The following is an 18120-nucleotide window of genomic DNA, read 5'->3' as shown; positions in this document are numbered from 1 at the left end:
TTTTTTTTTCTTTCTTTTTTTCCAAAGTTTGTCCATGCACTTTGTGCATCAATGGATTTGGATGAAACTAACACAGATGGTAGATACAGTTTATGTAGATGCGCCATGTGCTTTGTTTGTTGTAAAATCTCAGTATTTACCCCACTAGCCTCTGAAGTGTAAAACGTTTTTGTATGTTGCTGGGCACCACAAACAAAAGCATTCTGTGGTGTAATAGTGAAAAAAAATGTTTTGGCAGGGAACAGCCTTATGGTGTCAGAAGCCTTGACGCATGTTGCTTAACACACCCCTAGTGGCCAGAATTTTGAACATTAGCCGATTTGGATAAAATTTCACAGGACTGTAGTTTGGGTCCTTGTGGTTTAGTTATTTATTAGTTAAGATGTAGAACCCCACCAGTTAACTCACTAGACCTTATTTAAGCCATGTCGGAATTGAATGAAATTTAAACAGCTTGTAAAATTTGCTATTTACAAGTGTCGATTGTGTTTTACTTTATTTTGCCACTATTTACCCCTTTTTTCCTATAAATAGAACACTAAATAGAACAATGTATGAATTGAATCAGATTTGCACAGTTTAAATTTTTAATAGCATGATTATTTAAGCAAAGCACTGACCACAGTGTTTTTTAAAACAACAAACTTACTGATGGTTGTTTCTTGAAATGCATTGTTTTTAACTTTGCATGTGTGGGGGACACATGAGTTTCTATCTGCAGAAACAACTGTGATTGTAAAAGACAGTGGGTGATATAGGACCCAATATGAAATAAGTGTAGGAAATATATTAACATTTCAAAATATGTTGTAGTGTATGTGCGATGACAATATGGGCTGAGCCACCCTTTTAGTTTTTATGGAAGTTTGATGTCATAAAGTTGAATGGGGAGATATTGAATATAAATCACCAACAATTTTAAAGTCATTTCAAGAGAATATTTGTACATAAATGTTTAATTATTTTGATGCTATGTTGTATGCTTAATGTGGGCCGAAGGTTCCCCACCCCTGGTTCAAAGAATATTGCATTTTGAGGTGGCAATCGATGTGTTTTTCCTGTAGCCCCAATATTTACCCCACTAGCCCCTAAAATGGGTGATTTTAAAACAATGTTGGAATTGGATGAAATTCGGACAGCTTGTAGAATTTGCCATTTATAGATTTTGATTTTTTTGTTTTACCCTATTTAATCACTATCTACTCTTTCTTTTCTTAAAGATAGAACTTAAAATAGGACAAACTTTAAACAATGTCTAAATTTAATGAGATTTGGATAGTTTGTCATTCACACAGCATAATTATTTAAGCACAATACTAATCACCATGATTGATCGAACAATACCAAACTTTCTCATGGTTATTCCTTGAAATGCGTTCTTTGCAACTTTGCATGTGTGGGACCCATGAGTTTCTGCCTGCAGAAACAGCTTAGGTTATTGAAGGCAGTGGCTAATAACACCCATTGTGAATTAAGTGTGGGGAATATGTTACTGTTTCAAAATAGTAGTATGCAATGGCAATATGTGCTAAGCCATCCTTCTAGTTTTTGTTGTTGTTGTTTTGCAATGTAAAAGTCTGATCACTCATCAAAATTGTGCATAGGATAAGGAACTTTTATCTGACATCTCTATGGGGTTTTCGAATGATTTTTTGAAGTCTGGAGCTTGCGTGTCATACACACAAAGTGGTATGTCACAGCCATGCAACAGATCTACATCATCTCCTAGTCAGTTTGGTGAAGATGGTTACAACCTTCATGGTTTCAATGCTGATGGATTTGACAGGTTTGTAGTGGTAGTGCAGTTTCAATCAAAATGTGCTGTGGCACATTGTAGCATATTACCTCATATGAGTATTTGAATATTTTTAAGCGATGCATCGTCGGCTTTAAACCAAACTCACTGTTGCCAGGCATTGTCTGCACTTTTTGTCCTCTCCACATTTTTTGCAATGAAATGAAAGTTTTTTTAAGTGCCTTGTCATTTATTTTGCGACAAGGTTTGACAATGTAATGGGTCCCTTTCCCTGAAGGGGGCACCTATTGATTTTACTCTTTTTTTATCTTTCTTTCTTGAAGTTTGAACATGCACTTTTGGCATGAAATTTTTGAGGATTTGGATGAAATTTTCACAGATGGTATACATACAGGGATGCCATCAACATGGACCCAAAAATAAGAACAGATACGCCACAAAAAAAAACATTCTCACCTATGCTTTATTTGAATACCCTGTGACGTGCACCTCCCTGACCTTTTTTATGGTGTCACAAAATCTCGGCGCAAAAAATGTTTTGCTATGTTATGCAACACTGGATACCAGAGGAAGAATATAAGTTTTGTAATTGTTGAAAATCAGACAAAAAAAATGACTCAAGTCAAAAACAAGGACATTTCTCAGAAATAAGGACAATACATTTTTCTAAAACACTGTCCTTTAAAATAAGCACTAATCTTACAAAAAAGAGCGGTATGGCAACCCTGTATATGTAGTTATATGGATTGACAATTTACCCCAGTAGCCCCCTAAAATAGGTGAATTTTCTTGGCAATGTTTGAATTGGAAGAAATATGGCAAGTTAGTTTAATCTGCTATTTATAAGAGTCAGGTTTTGTGTTACACCCTGTAGCCCTACTATTTACTCTGCAAGCCCCCCTAAAATGCAACAGGGCTTATGGCAAATATTTGCACAATGTGCACCAAAATGTAAAGATCAAAATGTGCAGGTGCCAAAATATGAGGGTAAAATGGGCGTGCATTTTGTGAATAGTTATATGAATGTGCCATTTGTTTTGTTTGACTCCTGAGCCCCATTATTACACACCTTTCCCTGCATTTTAAATTTTGAATAGTGTTCTGTGCAAATCAATTAACTTATATATGTTATTTTTCTTGTTGAATGCAGTGGATTAAGTGTTTTAACTAAACAGAATGACCCTTCAGGGCAAAACAACTCGAACTACAATATGGTTTAAAACAAATGTAGTGGTTAAATAAAACTAATTGGTACATAAATTGAGAGAACTTATACTTTTCCATTGTACATCTATCATTTTGTTTATTACACCTCAGTGTTATCATTTTCTCATCCTGTTTTGTTAACATTATACATATTTTTTACCAAAAACATTATACCGAATGCCCACAACAGTCTTACAAAAATTATTTTCCCTATCCTACTTTTCTTTAGGGCTGTTTCAGTCTCTTTTTATTTTTCAAATTGTTCACATCAGTTTTAGTTTATTTATTTATTTGCAATCCCATATGTGAAAAATACACCTTTATGTTTGCAATGGCAATCATCTAGTTTCTGTATATTAGTCAGGAAACAATTACAAGTTTTGCAAAAACCTCTAATGGTATTTTGGTTAATTATGCTATTCCTACAGTAGGTCTTCCTAGCCTATCTGGTCAACCTAGTCTAATCTAATAGCATAATAGTAAGTCAGAAGCAATAACATGAATTGCTTACCAAACTTAAAATTAGGACATCACTTCAAGTTATTTGTGTAGGTTTCAAAACTAACCTAATTAAATACCCATGTACCAAGTTATGTACAGTAAATTAGCCTGAAGAAAATAAAACATCAACAAGTTTGCTGTGTGTTTTGGCTGTCCTTTTATTATGGGTCCCCTTCCCTGAAGAGGACACATATTGTTTTTGTCAATCTTTTTTTTTCTTTTTTCCCGTCTAACGCGGATTTGTTCCCACGTTTTGGTCAAAAAAGAATGGTTTAAACTTTTTCAAATTTACACACATTATAGATATTGGTCTAAAGATGGTCCATGTGAATTTTGACCCCGTTTGATCCCTCAGTTCACCCACAGCCCCCTAAAACGTGAAATTTTTAAAACGGCTATAATTGCTAAAGCAGATGATTCTTTCATACTTTTTTATTGGTACATTGCACCATATTTTAAAGTATTTTGTAACTTGAAGTTGTATATATCCGTTTTCACCCCTTTACCCCCAAATATTTCTTTGTTTGTTCGCATGTTAATGAGGTCAGAAATACAAGACTTAACCTGCTGAAATTTTAAACAAACATTCTCCGATTTGAATAAAAATGTACTTGACTGGTGATTGGGTCATTGTGGTTTCATATTTTATACTTTTGGGTGTTGAACCCCATTAGTTACCCCCACTAACCCCCTAAAATGGGTGAGTTTTTTTAAATGTGTCAGATTTAGATGAAATTTGGACAGCTTGTAGAATTTCATTTATAGGTGTATATTGTTGTGTTTAGCCCTGTAACCCTAATATTTAACCTTCTAGCCCTGTGAGAAGGTTAATTTTTTTAATATTGTTCGAATTTGATGAAATTTGTATAGCTTGTAGAATGTGCTATTTATGTGTCCCCTTCCCTGAAGGGGACACATATTGATTTTACTCAAATTGTTTTTTTGTTTTTTCTTTTTTTTTCTTTTTTTTCTTCTTTTTTTTTCTCCCCAAAGTTTGTCCGACTTGTTTTTCCATCAAATCCTTGATGGATTTCGATGAAATTTACACAGATGGTAGATATAGTTATGTAGATGTGCATCCCACTTTGTTTTTGTTGATAACCCCAGTATTTACCCCGCTAGCCCCCTTTTACCCCAAAGTTTGTCCGACTCGTTTTGCCATCAAATGTTTAATGAATTTAGATGAAACTTACACAGATGGTAGGTATAGTTATGTAGATGTGCATCCCACTTTGTTTTTGTTGATAACCCCACTATTTACCCCGCTAGCCCCCTAAAATGGTTTTTTTCACCCAAAGTTTGTCCGACTCGTTTTTCCATCAAATGTTTAATGGATTTGGGTGAAATTTGCACAGATGGTAGATGTAGTTATGTAGATGTGCATCCCACTTTGTTTTTGTTGATAACCCCAGTATTTACCCCGCTAGCCCCCTAAAATGGGTATTTTTTCCCCGAAGTTTGTCTGACTCGTTTTTCCATCAAATGTTTGATGGATTTGGCTGAAATTTACACAGATGGTAGATGTAGTTATGTAGATGTGCTTACCACTTTGTTTGTGTTGATAACCCCAGTATTTACCCGGCTAGCCCCCTAAAATGGGTATTTCCCCCCGAAGTTTGTCCGACTTGTTTTGCCATCAAATGGTTGATGGATGTGGCTGAAACTTATACAGATGGTAGATGTAGTTATGTAGATGTGCATCCCCTTTTTTGTCCGAATAACCGTAGTATTTACCCCGCTAGCCCCCTAAAAGGGGTGAATTTGTAAACAATGTCAGAATTGGCTAAAATTGGAATAGTTTGTAGAGTATGCCATTTATAGGTGTCAATTGTTGTGTTCAACCTGTAGCCCTAACATTTACCCCATAAGCCCCCAAAGTGTAAAACGTATTTGTATGTTACTGGGCACCACAAACAAAAGATTTCTGTGGCACAATAGTGTTACAAGAGCAACCAGTTGTATTTAACTCATTTGTGACTTTGTGGGTTGCTTGGTGGACGTTTTTGTGCCATTGCAGTTAGGGGGTTGTTAACAGCCCTTTGACATAAGAAACATTACCGGTTGTTGCTCAAAACACCTCTAGTGGTCGAAATTTTTAACATTGGCGGTTTAGGCTGAAATTTTGCAGTACTATTGATTGAGTCATTGAGGTTTCCTATTTTTTTAGTTTGTGTGTCGGACCCCATTAGTTAACCTACTAGCCCCCTAAAATGGGTCAGTTTTTTTTTTAATTGTTATCTATTGAATTGCATTATTTTCAACTTTGCATGTATGGGGACCCATGAGTTTTTGCCTGCAGAAACAACCAAGGTTATAAAAGACGATGGCTAATATGGGACCCAATACAAAATAAGCATAGGAAATATATTTATGTTTTAAAATTGATCATAGTGTATATGCAAGGGCAATATGTGCTAAGCCACCCTTCTAGTTATAGTTATGATTGTTATGTTCAATTCAACCCTGTTGCCGCAACATTTACCCCACTAGCCGCCCAAAATGGGTCAAATTTTTTGAATGTCTGAGTTGAATGAAATTTTGAAACCTTCTAGAGTGTGCTATTTATAATCGTCGATTGTTATGTTCAACCCCGTTGCCCAAACATTCACCCCACTAGCCCCCCCAAATGGGTCAATTTTTTTGCAATGTCAGAATTGAATGAAATTTAGAAAGCTTCTAGAGTGTGCTATTTATAATTGTTGATTGTTATGTTCAACCCCGTTGCCCCAACATTCACCCCACTAGCCCCCAAAATGGGTCATTTTTTTGTGCAATGTCAGAATTGAATGAAATTTAGAAAGCTTTTACATTGTGCCATTTATAGGTGTCCATTGTTGTGTTCAACCCTGTAGCCCTATCATTTACTCCACTAGCAATTTGCCATTAATAGGAGCTGATTGTTTTGTTTTGTTCTATTTTCTCACTATTTAACACTTTTTTCTCAGCTAAACCATAAAATTGAACCTTCAAAAATGTATGAATGAAACCTTCAAAAATGTATGAATGAATGAATTTATATAGTTTGTACTCCATATAGCATGTTTATTTATGCTCAGTACCAATCACTGTGTTTGACTTAACAATACCAACTTTCTAATTGTAATCTCTTGAAATGCATTTTTTGCAACTTTGCATGTGTGGGGACCCATGCGTTTCTGCTTGCAGAAACAACCAAGGTTATAAAAGACAGTGGATGATATGGAACCCATATATAAATAAGTGTAGGAAATATATTAATGTTTCAAAATATGCTACAGTGTATATGCAAGAGTGTGCTTCCCAATATGTGCTTCCCAAAGTTTGTCTGACTCGTTTTGCCATCAAATGTTTGATGGATTTGGCTGAAACTTACACAAATGTTAGATATAATTATGTAGTTGTGCATCCAACTTTGTTTGTGTTGATAACCTCAGTATTTACCCTGCTAGTCCCCTAAAATGGGTGAGTTTTTAAACAGTGCCGGAATTGGATATCTTGTAGAGTATGCCATTTATAGGTGTAGACTGTTGTGTTCAACCATGTACCCCCAACATTTACCCCTCTATCCCCAAAGTGTAAAACATATTTGTATTTTACTGGGCACCACAAACTAAAGATTTCTGTGGTGCAATAGTGTTACAAGGGCAACCAGTTGTATGTTACTCGTGTTTATGGGTTGCTTGGTGGACATTTTTGCACCATGGCAGTTAGGGGGTTGTTAACAGCCTAATGACATCAGAAGCATTAACGGTTGTTGCTTAAAACACCTCTAGTGGTCAAAATTTTAAACATTGGAAGATTGGGCTCAAATTTTGCAGTACGATTGAAGAAGTCATTGTGGTTTCTTATTTTTTAGTTTGTTTATTTTTGGGTAGCATGTGGAATATGCTAGTTGTAGATTTCGATTGATGTGTTTTATCTTGTAGCCCCAACATTTACTCATATATCCCCTTAAAATGGGTTAATTTTCTAACAACATTTAAATTGAATGAAATTTGGATAGCTTGTAGGATTTGCCATTTATAAATGTTGATTGTTGTGTTTTACCCTATAACTCCAACATCCACCCCACCAGCCCCCTAAAATAGGTGAATTTAAAAAAAACATCGGAATAAATTGAAACTTGCAAAGTTTATTGAACATACTATTTTAAGTCCTAAATTGCTGTGTTTTGCTCCGGAAGCACCATAATTTAACCAACTGGCCCCTAAAATGTTTTTTTTACTATGTTTAAATTGACTGAAAACTGGACAGCTTTTAGAATTTGCTTCTCATAGGTGTATATTTTTTGTTTTACCTCATTATACCACTATTTACTCCTTTTGTTTCAAAAAGAACGCTAAATAGGACATACTTCAAACAATATCTGGGGTGAATCTAAATTTATATAGTTTGTACTCCTCATAGTCTCTACATAGAGACCCAATATAAAAGTAAGTATAGGAAATATATTAACATTTTAAAATAGGTTATAGTGTATGTACAATGGCAAAATGTGCTAAGCCACTCTTGTAGTTTTATCAAATTTTATGTTTCAAACACACAACAACAATACGTAGTTTTATTTCAATTCTTAAGAATCTTTATATTTTAGAAGGGGCTATGATCAGGATGGATTTGATGTAATGGGAAGAGACCAATATGGTCGACAAGATACGCGACATATCTATGTTTACAGTGGATACAATGCTGAAGGTTATAACAGAGCTGGGTATGATAGAAGGGGATTTAATCGTCATGGTTATCAGAATGGCTACAACCGTGATGGATTTAATACAATGGGTAATTATGGATCCCCTTCCCTGAGTTTTTTTAAGTGGCTGTACTGAATAAAGTACATCATCTAGGGCAGTGGTCTTCAACCAATAGGTTGCAACCCCAAGTGGGGTTGCCTGAACTTTTTCTGAGGTCGCTATAAACTCAATTTATGGGTGTTTAAATTTATTACCAAAAAATAATACGTTTTTTGAAGTTCGAAACCTTGCCTCATGTTTTGCAGTACAGCTTGGTACCTCGTGTCACAATCTAATCATTGTGATGCAATAATTAAAAACTGAATAGTTGTGACCCAAATCTGTACAAAACACATGTTGTCCAACCCATTGTAACGCAATAGAGCCCAATGAATGACATATTGTGTCCATAATATAGCGGGTACAGGGAAAAATACATAAATTTACTGATTTCTGCAAACTGGTAAGATTTAACGTGAATTAGATTGACAAAATTAAAAATTAGATTGACAAAATTAAATATAACTTTTGGGTTCTAATATTTGAGCGTAATAATGCACGCTGAATACTAATATTTAAAGTCTACTTGAAAATTAAGCAGGCAAATTTGCATGAAAATAGTTTCAGTTTCGGCATTACTTGAAATATTTTTCTCCCCATCAGAAATGGGTCGCATGTAAATGCTGATTTCATTTTCTCTTAAATTGGGGTCACCTCTAAAAACAGGTTGAAGACCACTGATCTAGGAGTTATATGCTTTGTTGGTTGGTGCAATGTAAGGTATTCTAAAGATTTTTTAAACTTTTTATTGGATTCACCCCTTAAACCCTGAAATAACCAGTTTTAGTTTAAGCCAGAAATGCAAGCCCTAATGTGCTGAAATTTTAAACAATTGCAGTAGGTTACTCGTTTAGTATTTAAAATTTTGCCGTAAATGGCCAAATAATAACCTTTGCAGACCATAATATGTGTATACTGTCAGACAGACAGAAGTCCCAAGGGAGTATGATTTTTTTAGTGCATAGGGAGGGCTCAGCTTGACATCAGACAGACGTTTTACGAGACAGATGTTTTGGTGATTAGAAATTTGCGCAGCAATGGCATGTCATTTTATTAAGTTATTTTTTCAGTTTTGGCGAAGGTTTCACACCTGAGACATGATTTAAACTCGATAAACATGCTTTGGTTCCCTGTATAAATGGTCTTTAAATTCTCTGTGTCAGCTTGGCTGCGGGTCACTAAATATCAACTTGTAGGTATTACAAACACAGTTAAGAAAATTTTTTTGTCATAACAGAGCTCAGGGGTTCCCTTTTTTGCTGCTCGTACCCCTTTGTCAGGTCAGAGCATTCTTTGTAACCCCCCAAAAAATTCTGAGGGAATTTTTTAGATATATATTGCTAAATAAAATTGCTTTTATAGCTTAATTAAATGTTAAACCGGTCTTTCGCACAAAAATCACAAACGAAATTAAATGTCAGTTGTTTTGTTTGTCACTTCTCAGTGAGATATTTGTTGCTGCTTCAATGGTAACATACGCCCAAATGATGCTACGATTTTACTCAAGGCAACATGTAAATTATCTTTCAGTTGCAAATGATTTCTGTACTTATTCTTAATATATTGCCCCGCCTTACCCTACTTTCGTTAGTTCTAGAGGTGGATAGTAGACCGTTTGTACCAGATTTAGAGAAAGACTACTTTGAATGCCTCCTTTATCTGTGCATTTTCTTCCTAACTTTTTGCTTTGTTGTTTATTGCTGACAGCAAGTAAAAAAAGCATTGTTATATGAGACAATGAGGCTTCTTAAATAACAACAATTATTTGTAGATAATTGCTTTTTTTTAAAAGCAAAGACCGTAATGGCATAATATCATTTACAAATCCAAAAGAAAACTGTACTGTGTAATCTGTTTCAATAGCTGCTCTGTGGCGCAAGGATCTTTGTACCCCTTGATGTTCAATCTCATACCCCCAGTTGGGAACCCCTGACGTAACTTGTTTATTTTTGACAAATCAATTCAAGATTCAACAATTAAGTCATGCATAAATTAGGCAAAACAGTATTGTTAAACACTAAGGACTGCATGCTATTGAAAACGGTGTTAAAAGGTCAAACGATTTTTCGGCGTCTGCACCATGAGAGGTTACTACAGATCAATGACACCCATTTTGAGAGACAAAGTAAAGTGAAACACAAGTACAGTATTTATATGTTTTTAGGTATTCATGTGTGTCCTTTAATACACGACTAAAGAGTATTCAGGGTGAAACAAACATTCTTAAAATGGTATTCTCTAATTTAGTCATTTTAATTGCAGGATTTAATCAGCAGAGTTTTGATAGATATGGATTAGATTCTAATGGTTTTGACAAAAATGGATTCAATATATATGGTTCATCCCAGTCAGGTGTGAGAGACCAATCTGACTTTTATGATGATGAAACTGGGTTTAGTGACTGCTGCTTCACAAGAGATGGTAAATATTTTTTTGAATATCCAGGCAGGTAGATTTGTTAGAAATATATGGTTTATCGCTTATTTGTTCAAGGTTTTACTGTATCTGGGCTGGACCGATTTGGTTTCACAGCAGCTGGATATAATCATGCACAATGTAATTACTTTTTTACTGGCCCACACTCATTGTACTTTCACCAAAAGGTAATTAATTTTTTTTCACTATTTTTGTTGCTATTGGAAAAAATGAATTAACAGCCTTGCTGGACAAAACCAGGTTTAAATTTTTTGTTTGCTTTTTGGATTAACCCTCTGCTACATTTCAGTTGTGGGAAATTCTTTCAGTCCAACCTATGTCCTTTCTTGCTACATTGCCAAGGAACTGTAAAGAGTTACAAAAACTTCCCAATGATTATCTGAACAAAAACTGGATTTTTACTTCTAGACCTTTAACTAAATTAGCAGCAAAAATTGGAAATAACTCAACATTTTCCAGACGGTAGTTCATAACTTTTTTTACACAAGCACACCAAGGCAAATATGTTTACCTGTTTGTGCAGTTTTTGTTTTGATCTTGACATTTTGATGACCTGGTGTCCATGTTTGGAAGGAAACTATCCTGCTATTTGTCATACAAACCCTTGCCATAACCTTCACTGTCAATTACACCCAACAGCTAAATGCCATGTTAATGTTTGTGGGGACACATGCAGTGCTGAATTTTACTCAGATGGAAGACTAGTTAACTGTGATGGTTTGTATTGTTAAAAATAAAAATGTTTTAAATGTGTTTTTTGGCAAGCATGAACTGAGAATGTGACAACATATTTTGCCTTAAACTTCCAGTGTATGTGAATTTTTTAAGGATTTGCTTGTTTTAGATCCTTGTACATCAAATCCATGTTTAAATGGTGGAACTTGCTACCCATCACCTTATTCATCTGCATCTGAACGATTTTCCTGCAAATGTCCACCTGAATATGCAGGATCATTGTGTGAACAACAAACAGCTGATACATGTTCTATGCCAAAAGTCACAGGAGACTGCACTGTATGCTTAGACTAAATATTTACAAATTATTATATAATTTTTGCTATTATCTTTCATTTCATGTTTATAATGTTATTATCAGGATAAATATGTAAACCAACCTTAAAATGACATTTTTCTGTTTTTAACAGTATTCATTATTATGGATCTCCTCCCTTTAAAACAGTGGCTCTCAAACTTTTCAAGCACACTGGTAAATCTTTCATGATGCACTAATGTATCGTGGCACACAGTTTGAGAATCACTGCTTGAAAGAGACACATACTTTTTAGCTTTATTTTTTTCTGTTCATCGCAAGTTTATTAATAAGTTTTGGGCAGGAAAGAAGGTTACAATTCTTTCAAAATTGTTTATATTGTAGTTTATATGTAGTACCATTGTATGTACCTAAAGTTGCACTGTAAATTTGATCTCAATTGACCTATTGGTTCACCTACAGGCCCACAAAATGTTAGTATGGAGGAAGTGCAAGTATCACTAAAGTACATGACTGAGAAGTTTATTTTTTTTGTTGGTTGGTGCATCGCAATGTGTTTTAAAGCATTTTGTAAATTTTAATTGGATTCACCCTTTAACCCCCAAATATTTGTTGTTGGATTTCCAGGTCCTTTAGTTGAGCAAACCAACCCATAATGTACTGAAATTGTTAACAGTTCTTTATAGGGTGTTTATTGTTTGCTGTTGTTTTAACTAGATTGGTTTAGTGATTGCCCATATAGCCCCAAATACATGTTTAGTAGACCTTCAGTCATTAACACAAAAGTCTCAAGGGTGCGATTCATCAGTTAACATATTGTGGCAGTTAAATGCATGGAGGAAGGTTCTCTGCACATTTTCAGTGTTTACACAAGGTTTTATACCTTATTGTTATGGGTCCCCTTCCCCGAAGGGGACCCATATTGATTTTACTCAAATTGTTTTGTTTTGTATTTTTTTATTTTTTTTTCTTCCCAAAGTTTGTCCCACTCGTTTTTCCATCAAATGTTTGTTGAATTTGGATGAAATTCACACAGATGGTAGATACAGTTATGTAGATGTGCATTCCACTTTGTTTTTGTTGATAACCTCAGTATTTACCCCGCTAGCCCCCTAAAATGGGTTATTTTCTCCCAAAGTTTGTCCGACTTGTTTTGCCATCAAATGTCTGATGGATGTGGCTGAAACTTATACAGATGGTAGATATAGTTATGTAAATTTGCATCCCACTTTGTTTGTCCTGATAACCCCAGTATTTACCCCGCTAGCCCCCTAAAATGGGTGATTATTTAAACAGTGTCAGAATTGGCTAAAATTTGGATAGCTTGTAGAGTATGCCATTTATAGGTGTCGATTGTTGTGTTTAACCCTGTAGCCCTAACATTTACCCCACAAGCGTAAAATGCTCCCGAAGTGTAAAATGTATTTGTATGTTACTGGACACCCCAAAGAAAGATTTATGTGGCGCAATAGTGTTACAAGGGCAACCAGTTGTATTTAACTTGTTTGTGACTTTATGGGTTGCTTGGTGGACGTTTTTGTGCCATGGCAGTTAGCGGGTTGTTAACAGTTCTATGACGTCAGAAACATTACCGGTTGTTGCTTAAAACACCTAGTGGTCGAAATTTAAACATTGGTGGATTGAGCTGAAATTGTGCAGAACTATTGATTGAGTCATTGAGGTTTTATAATTTTTAGTTTGTTTGTCGAACCCTATTAGTTACCCTACTAGCTAAAATGGGTCAGTTTATTAAACAGTGTCGGAATAGGCTAAAATTTGGGTAGCATGTGGACTATGCTATTTGTAGGTTTCAATTGATGTGTTTTACTTTGTCGCCCCAACATTTACTCAACTAGCCCCCTAAAATAAGTGAATTTTTTAAAAAAACTTCCCAATAAAATTTGCAAAGTTTATTGACCATACTATTTTCAGTCCTCAAATGTTATAATTTGCCCTGTAGCACCACAATTTAACCAACTGGTCCCTAAAATGGGTGACCCTTTTAACAATGTTCAAATTGAATGAAAATTGGACAGCTTGTAGAATTTGCTGTTCATAGGTGTCTATTTTTTGTTTTACACCATCACGCCACTATTTACTCCTTCTTTTCTTTGAAAAAGAATGTTAAATAGGACATACTTCAAAGAATATATTATTATTAGAGCCCAGTGACGATTATTCTGCTTTGCTTTACAACACCAAACTTTGTAGTGGTTATCTCTTGAAATGCATTATTTTCAACTTTGCATGTGTGGGGACCCATGCAGAAATGCAGAAACAACTAAGGTTATAAAAGACGATGGCTAATATGGGACCCAAAACAAAATAAGCATAGGAAATATATTCATGTTTTAAAATAGGTTATAGTGTATGTGCAACGACAAAATGTGTTAAGCCACCCTTCTCGTTTTGACGTGTTATTAACTCATAACAGTTAACAGACACACTACATGTCTTTGAAAACTGCAATATAAGGTCATTAAATGACCATTATTAGCTTGCATGACAAGAGGTTATAATTTGTTGTACATTTGCCACAACCTTTTTTAGGGAAACGTTTGTATATTTGTATGACATTTTTTAGGGAAACATTGTTAGATGGTATTACAATTACCAGTCCAGCTCATGTGAAGCATTTCACTTTTCTGGTTGTGGAGGAAATGCAAATAACTTTCCAAACAAACAGGTTTGAGTAGTAATTAATAATGAAGTGGATTAATATTCTTAAAAACAAACACATTCAGGCATGTCAACTTCGATGTTCCTTCGGAGCATGCTGTTACAAAAGGATCTCAAATGCCTCTCAGTTGATTGGATTTGATCCATACGGATTCGACAAATATGGTTTTAACTCGCAAGGATTTAATCGGTAACTGTTATTTGATAAATGTTAGTTTTTTTACAAACCTTTAATCAAGTTTTATGGGATGGGAGTTCCATTTGTTATCTTCCTAAATCATTTTAATTTACTCAATTGTTTGGTGGTTTTTCTTTTTTTCTCTGGAGTTTGTCGACCCCACTAAATTAGGTTATGCTGACATATCTTAGCTGACAATTTCAGCATATTTAAATTAGCCTGTGTATTTCTTATTACAAATCTTTAGGGATAACAATTTTGCAACAAAAAATATGACATTATCAGTATTAAACAGGAAATTAATCAATATTACATCTTAGGTTATGTAGAATTTAGGCAAAACATTGTTGTTAAACATAAGGGTAAACTGAGATAGTGAAACAAAGTGAGGAACAATTTGTTCCACACAAAACAAACTCGTTAATCGAAAAACATTACATTGTTTTTGTTTACATGGTTACCACACAATAAGAGGTTACTGCATGTTAACATATATTTACTGTGAAATCCATTTCAGGCTGTTTGGTTATGTTTATTTCTTTTTAAGTGTAGACAATACACTAAGTTATAGCTTCAGGTTCAACTTATTTCTGCTTGCAGAAACAGTCATACTGTTAAATTGCCTGATAAATATTGGGCCGCAATTAAAACTATGTTACAACTATATATTCAACATTTGTGCAGCAAATGTTGTATGTGGTTAATCTACAGTTAAGAATCGTACAAATAAACTGCAAATATATAGGAAAGCCACCTTTCTGGTTTTTAGTTGTTTTGACTTTTGCTTTACATCAGAGCAGGGCAACAGAGATCACAACACAACTCCATGCCTTACGGGAATCAGATATTGGGACACAAAGGTTTTGGCCCTGATGGTTACAATATTCACGGATACGATAAATATGGGTGGGTAACACAAAGTTCAATTAATACCGGAAACAAACTCTACTTGGCATATTGGTTCCAGGTATGATAAGCAAGGCTACAATAAGGATGGTTATCACAAGGTTACAGGATACAATAGGATGGGTTATAATAGACAAAGAGAATATGACCAACTGACTGGATATGATGTTAATGGTTATGACCGTGAGGGATTTGACAGATCAGGTTTGTATTGATAACCATGATGATGTTTGAACATAGCTATTTAGCGAGGCAATAAATGTAATTATTCTTTCTGAAAGAGATGTTAGTCATTATGATTTGACTAATATGAATGTGATTCATTAAGTAGATTAGGTTATGATGTTGTGTCATTAGTTTTTATGGGTCACCTTCCCTAAAGAGGACACATTTTGATTTTGTTTCTCCAGTGGGGTTTGTCTATGCACTTTTGGCATGAGATTTTGGGTGGATTTAGATGAAACTTATACAGCTTTCAGATGTGCTTCAGATGATCTGTTTCATTTGACTCATGAACCCCAATGGTTACCCCATTAGCCCCCAAAGTTTTCATATGTTTTGTATGTGTTATTAAGGCAATGGAGCATGTGTTAATTGTGTGCAAGTTATACTTTCAATAAATGGTAGCTAATTTGCAATAGCAGTTATAGGAATTTTAACAGTTGCTGCCCAAAACACCTCTAGTGGTCTAAATTTTGGTCAGTGGACAATTTAGACAAAGTTTTGCAGGATTGTAGTTTTGGTCATTGTGATATAATATTTATGGTCACATAACCTATCAATTCCACAAGCCCTGCAAAAATGTTACACTTTGTGTAACATGCCATTTTTAGGTGTTTATTGTTGTGTTTCACCCTTTAATCAGGGGGTTGTTAAAAAACGGTTACTTTAGACGCTTTTGTCACCTATAATTTGTTAAGAAAAGTTTCTGGACAAATGGGTCAAATTCCAACATGTGTTAAGCCCCTTGTAGTGTCGACTCTTTCACAACATTTTTTTCTGATTAGTTTTGTTTGGAAACTTGTTTATTTCACACAACTTTGTAAAGTGTGTTGCAATGGCTTAAAGCCATTTGACATGACATAAAGAGCCATTTGACATGACATGACATAAAGCAACTTTCCTGATACAAGAATTTTAATTTAGGGGCTGTAAACGAATATGCAATAAAGGTCTCCAGTCAACTACCCATCCATATCAAATGAAAATCCATGGGTTGCACTGAACACCTAATTTATTGCACTTGTTTGACCTTATCCTAAATTATGAAGATTTTGTTAAATGGTTATTGTTTTAGGCTACAAATGTAATGGTTTGGATAGATATGGATATAATCGTCTGGGATATTATGGCGATTATTTATATGAATGTAGATCTATGTCCCTTGAAGAATGTGATTTAGTTGGGGATCCATATGAGGTATTTCAGTTTTGTGTATAACTGTTCTTGTTTTGTGATCGCTTAACACTCTTTTTAGGTTGTGGCGTTTTCTCCAGGCCAAACATGTGATGAAGTAAATTGTGGTCAAAAATGTGGATGTGAATATAATGGTTAGTTGCTTTTAATTTTTAAATATAAATCAATTTTAAATATGAATTGTTTTTAATTTTATTTTGTTTAACAAAGTGGACTAGTTTTGTTCTGTTTTGTTGTGCAAAAAATATTTTTAACCAAGGACTAGTCTGTGTTTTATTGAATGTCAATATGTTTTCAGGTAAAACATACAGAATAGGTCAGAGTATAGACTATGAGTGTCAGACCTGCAAATGTACCCTAGCTGGAACCATGGACTGTGTTTGCAGGAAGTTGGGAAAACGAAAGGAGATTAGAGATTTAACACCATGTAAGATATATTTAATATTGATTGATTTTTTTGTGCATAGAAAGTGAAAACCAGTTTTTGTGTAAAGTGAAGAAATTAATAAGAGGGTTGTCTCTTTATTATTTTATTTTTACTTCAGTTCAACTAAGGAAATATTCAATGGCAGTGCAAAAAATGTATTTGTCTGGAGAATGGGATTATTATGTTAGTGTACATTCACAATTCATGAAAACTGCCAATGGTGGAACGATTTCATTGCCATGGCACAGGTATGACTTTGCTGTGTACATACACTTAAATAGTGTGATTTACATAGAAACAAAGTTGTCAAAACATCACGTTTTACATCTGTGCACAGACATTATTTGGCCAGTGTGGAGCGTGAGCTAAGAAAACAATCTGACTGTGATGTTTCTATTCCTTATTTGGACTGGACTATTGATGTTGGGTCATTAAATGAGTCTTATGTGTGGAGTGTGAAATACTTTGGTGGAAACGGTGAAGATGAGAATAACTGTGTAAAATACCACTCATTTGGGGGGCCAAACATTTGGCATCCCTGTGTTCGTCGGAACTTCAATATGTCAGTGTCTCTTCCTGATGCAGTTGATTTGCAAATCCTTCTTCATGAATCAAACTATGAGGCATTCAGGTATAAATGCAAATCTTTTTCTGAATTCAGTTTAACTTGTGTTATGATGCTTTAGAATACAATTGGAAACTGTAGCTGCTTTATTCCATGTGTGGGTTGGAGGTCATATGATCTCTCCATTCAGTCCATATGATCCGCTTTTTTTATCTCATTGGGCTTTTATGGATCACCTTTGGAATGAGTGGCAGATGAAAAGTCCTTCTGGTTTGACTTTGTAAAAA

At 34.8% G+C, this 18120-nt stretch overlaps 1 protein-coding gene across 5 annotated transcripts in view; it reads left to right on the top strand.

Annotated features, from left to right (window-relative positions):
* The window catches only part of LOC145239521 (uncharacterized), a 60637-nt gene that overhangs the window by 19713 nt on the left and 22804 nt on the right, over nt 1–18120 (top strand). For all 5 annotated transcript variants that reach the window (XM_080102853.1, XM_080102852.1, XM_080102854.1 and 2 more), the window contains 17 exons: nt 1605–1786; nt 8037–8224; nt 10498–10656; nt 10729–10838; nt 10961–11133; nt 11195–11388; nt 11516–11685; nt 14247–14348; nt 14407–14531; nt 15315–15425; nt 15487–15629; nt 16723–16844; nt 16903–16975; nt 17140–17268; nt 17387–17516; nt 17606–17899; nt 17955–18103. In XM_080102853.1, the coding sequence (XP_079958979.1) occupies nt 1605–1786; nt 8037–8224; nt 10498–10656; nt 10729–10838; nt 10961–11133; nt 11195–11388; nt 11516–11685; nt 14247–14348; nt 14407–14531; nt 15315–15425; nt 15487–15629; nt 16723–16844; nt 16903–16975; nt 17140–17268; nt 17387–17516; nt 17606–17899; nt 17955–18103 (2554 nt within the window). The remainder of the gene's footprint in view (nt 1–1604; nt 1787–8036; nt 8225–10497; nt 10657–10728; nt 10839–10960; nt 11134–11194; nt 11389–11515; nt 11686–14246; nt 14349–14406; nt 14532–15314; nt 15426–15486; nt 15630–16722; nt 16845–16902; nt 16976–17139; nt 17269–17386; nt 17517–17605; nt 17900–17954; nt 18104–18120) is intronic.

Source organism: Phallusia mammillata, chromosome 7 (genome assembly GCF_965637545.1).
Source record: "Phallusia mammillata chromosome 7, kaPhaMamm4.hap1.1, whole genome shotgun sequence".
NCBI classification, from domain to species: domain Eukaryota; kingdom Metazoa; phylum Chordata; class Ascidiacea; order Phlebobranchia; family Ascidiidae; genus Phallusia; species Phallusia mammillata.
The sequence above is the reverse complement of the archived record's forward strand: the minus strand, read 5'-3'. Positions and strand labels throughout refer to the sequence as shown.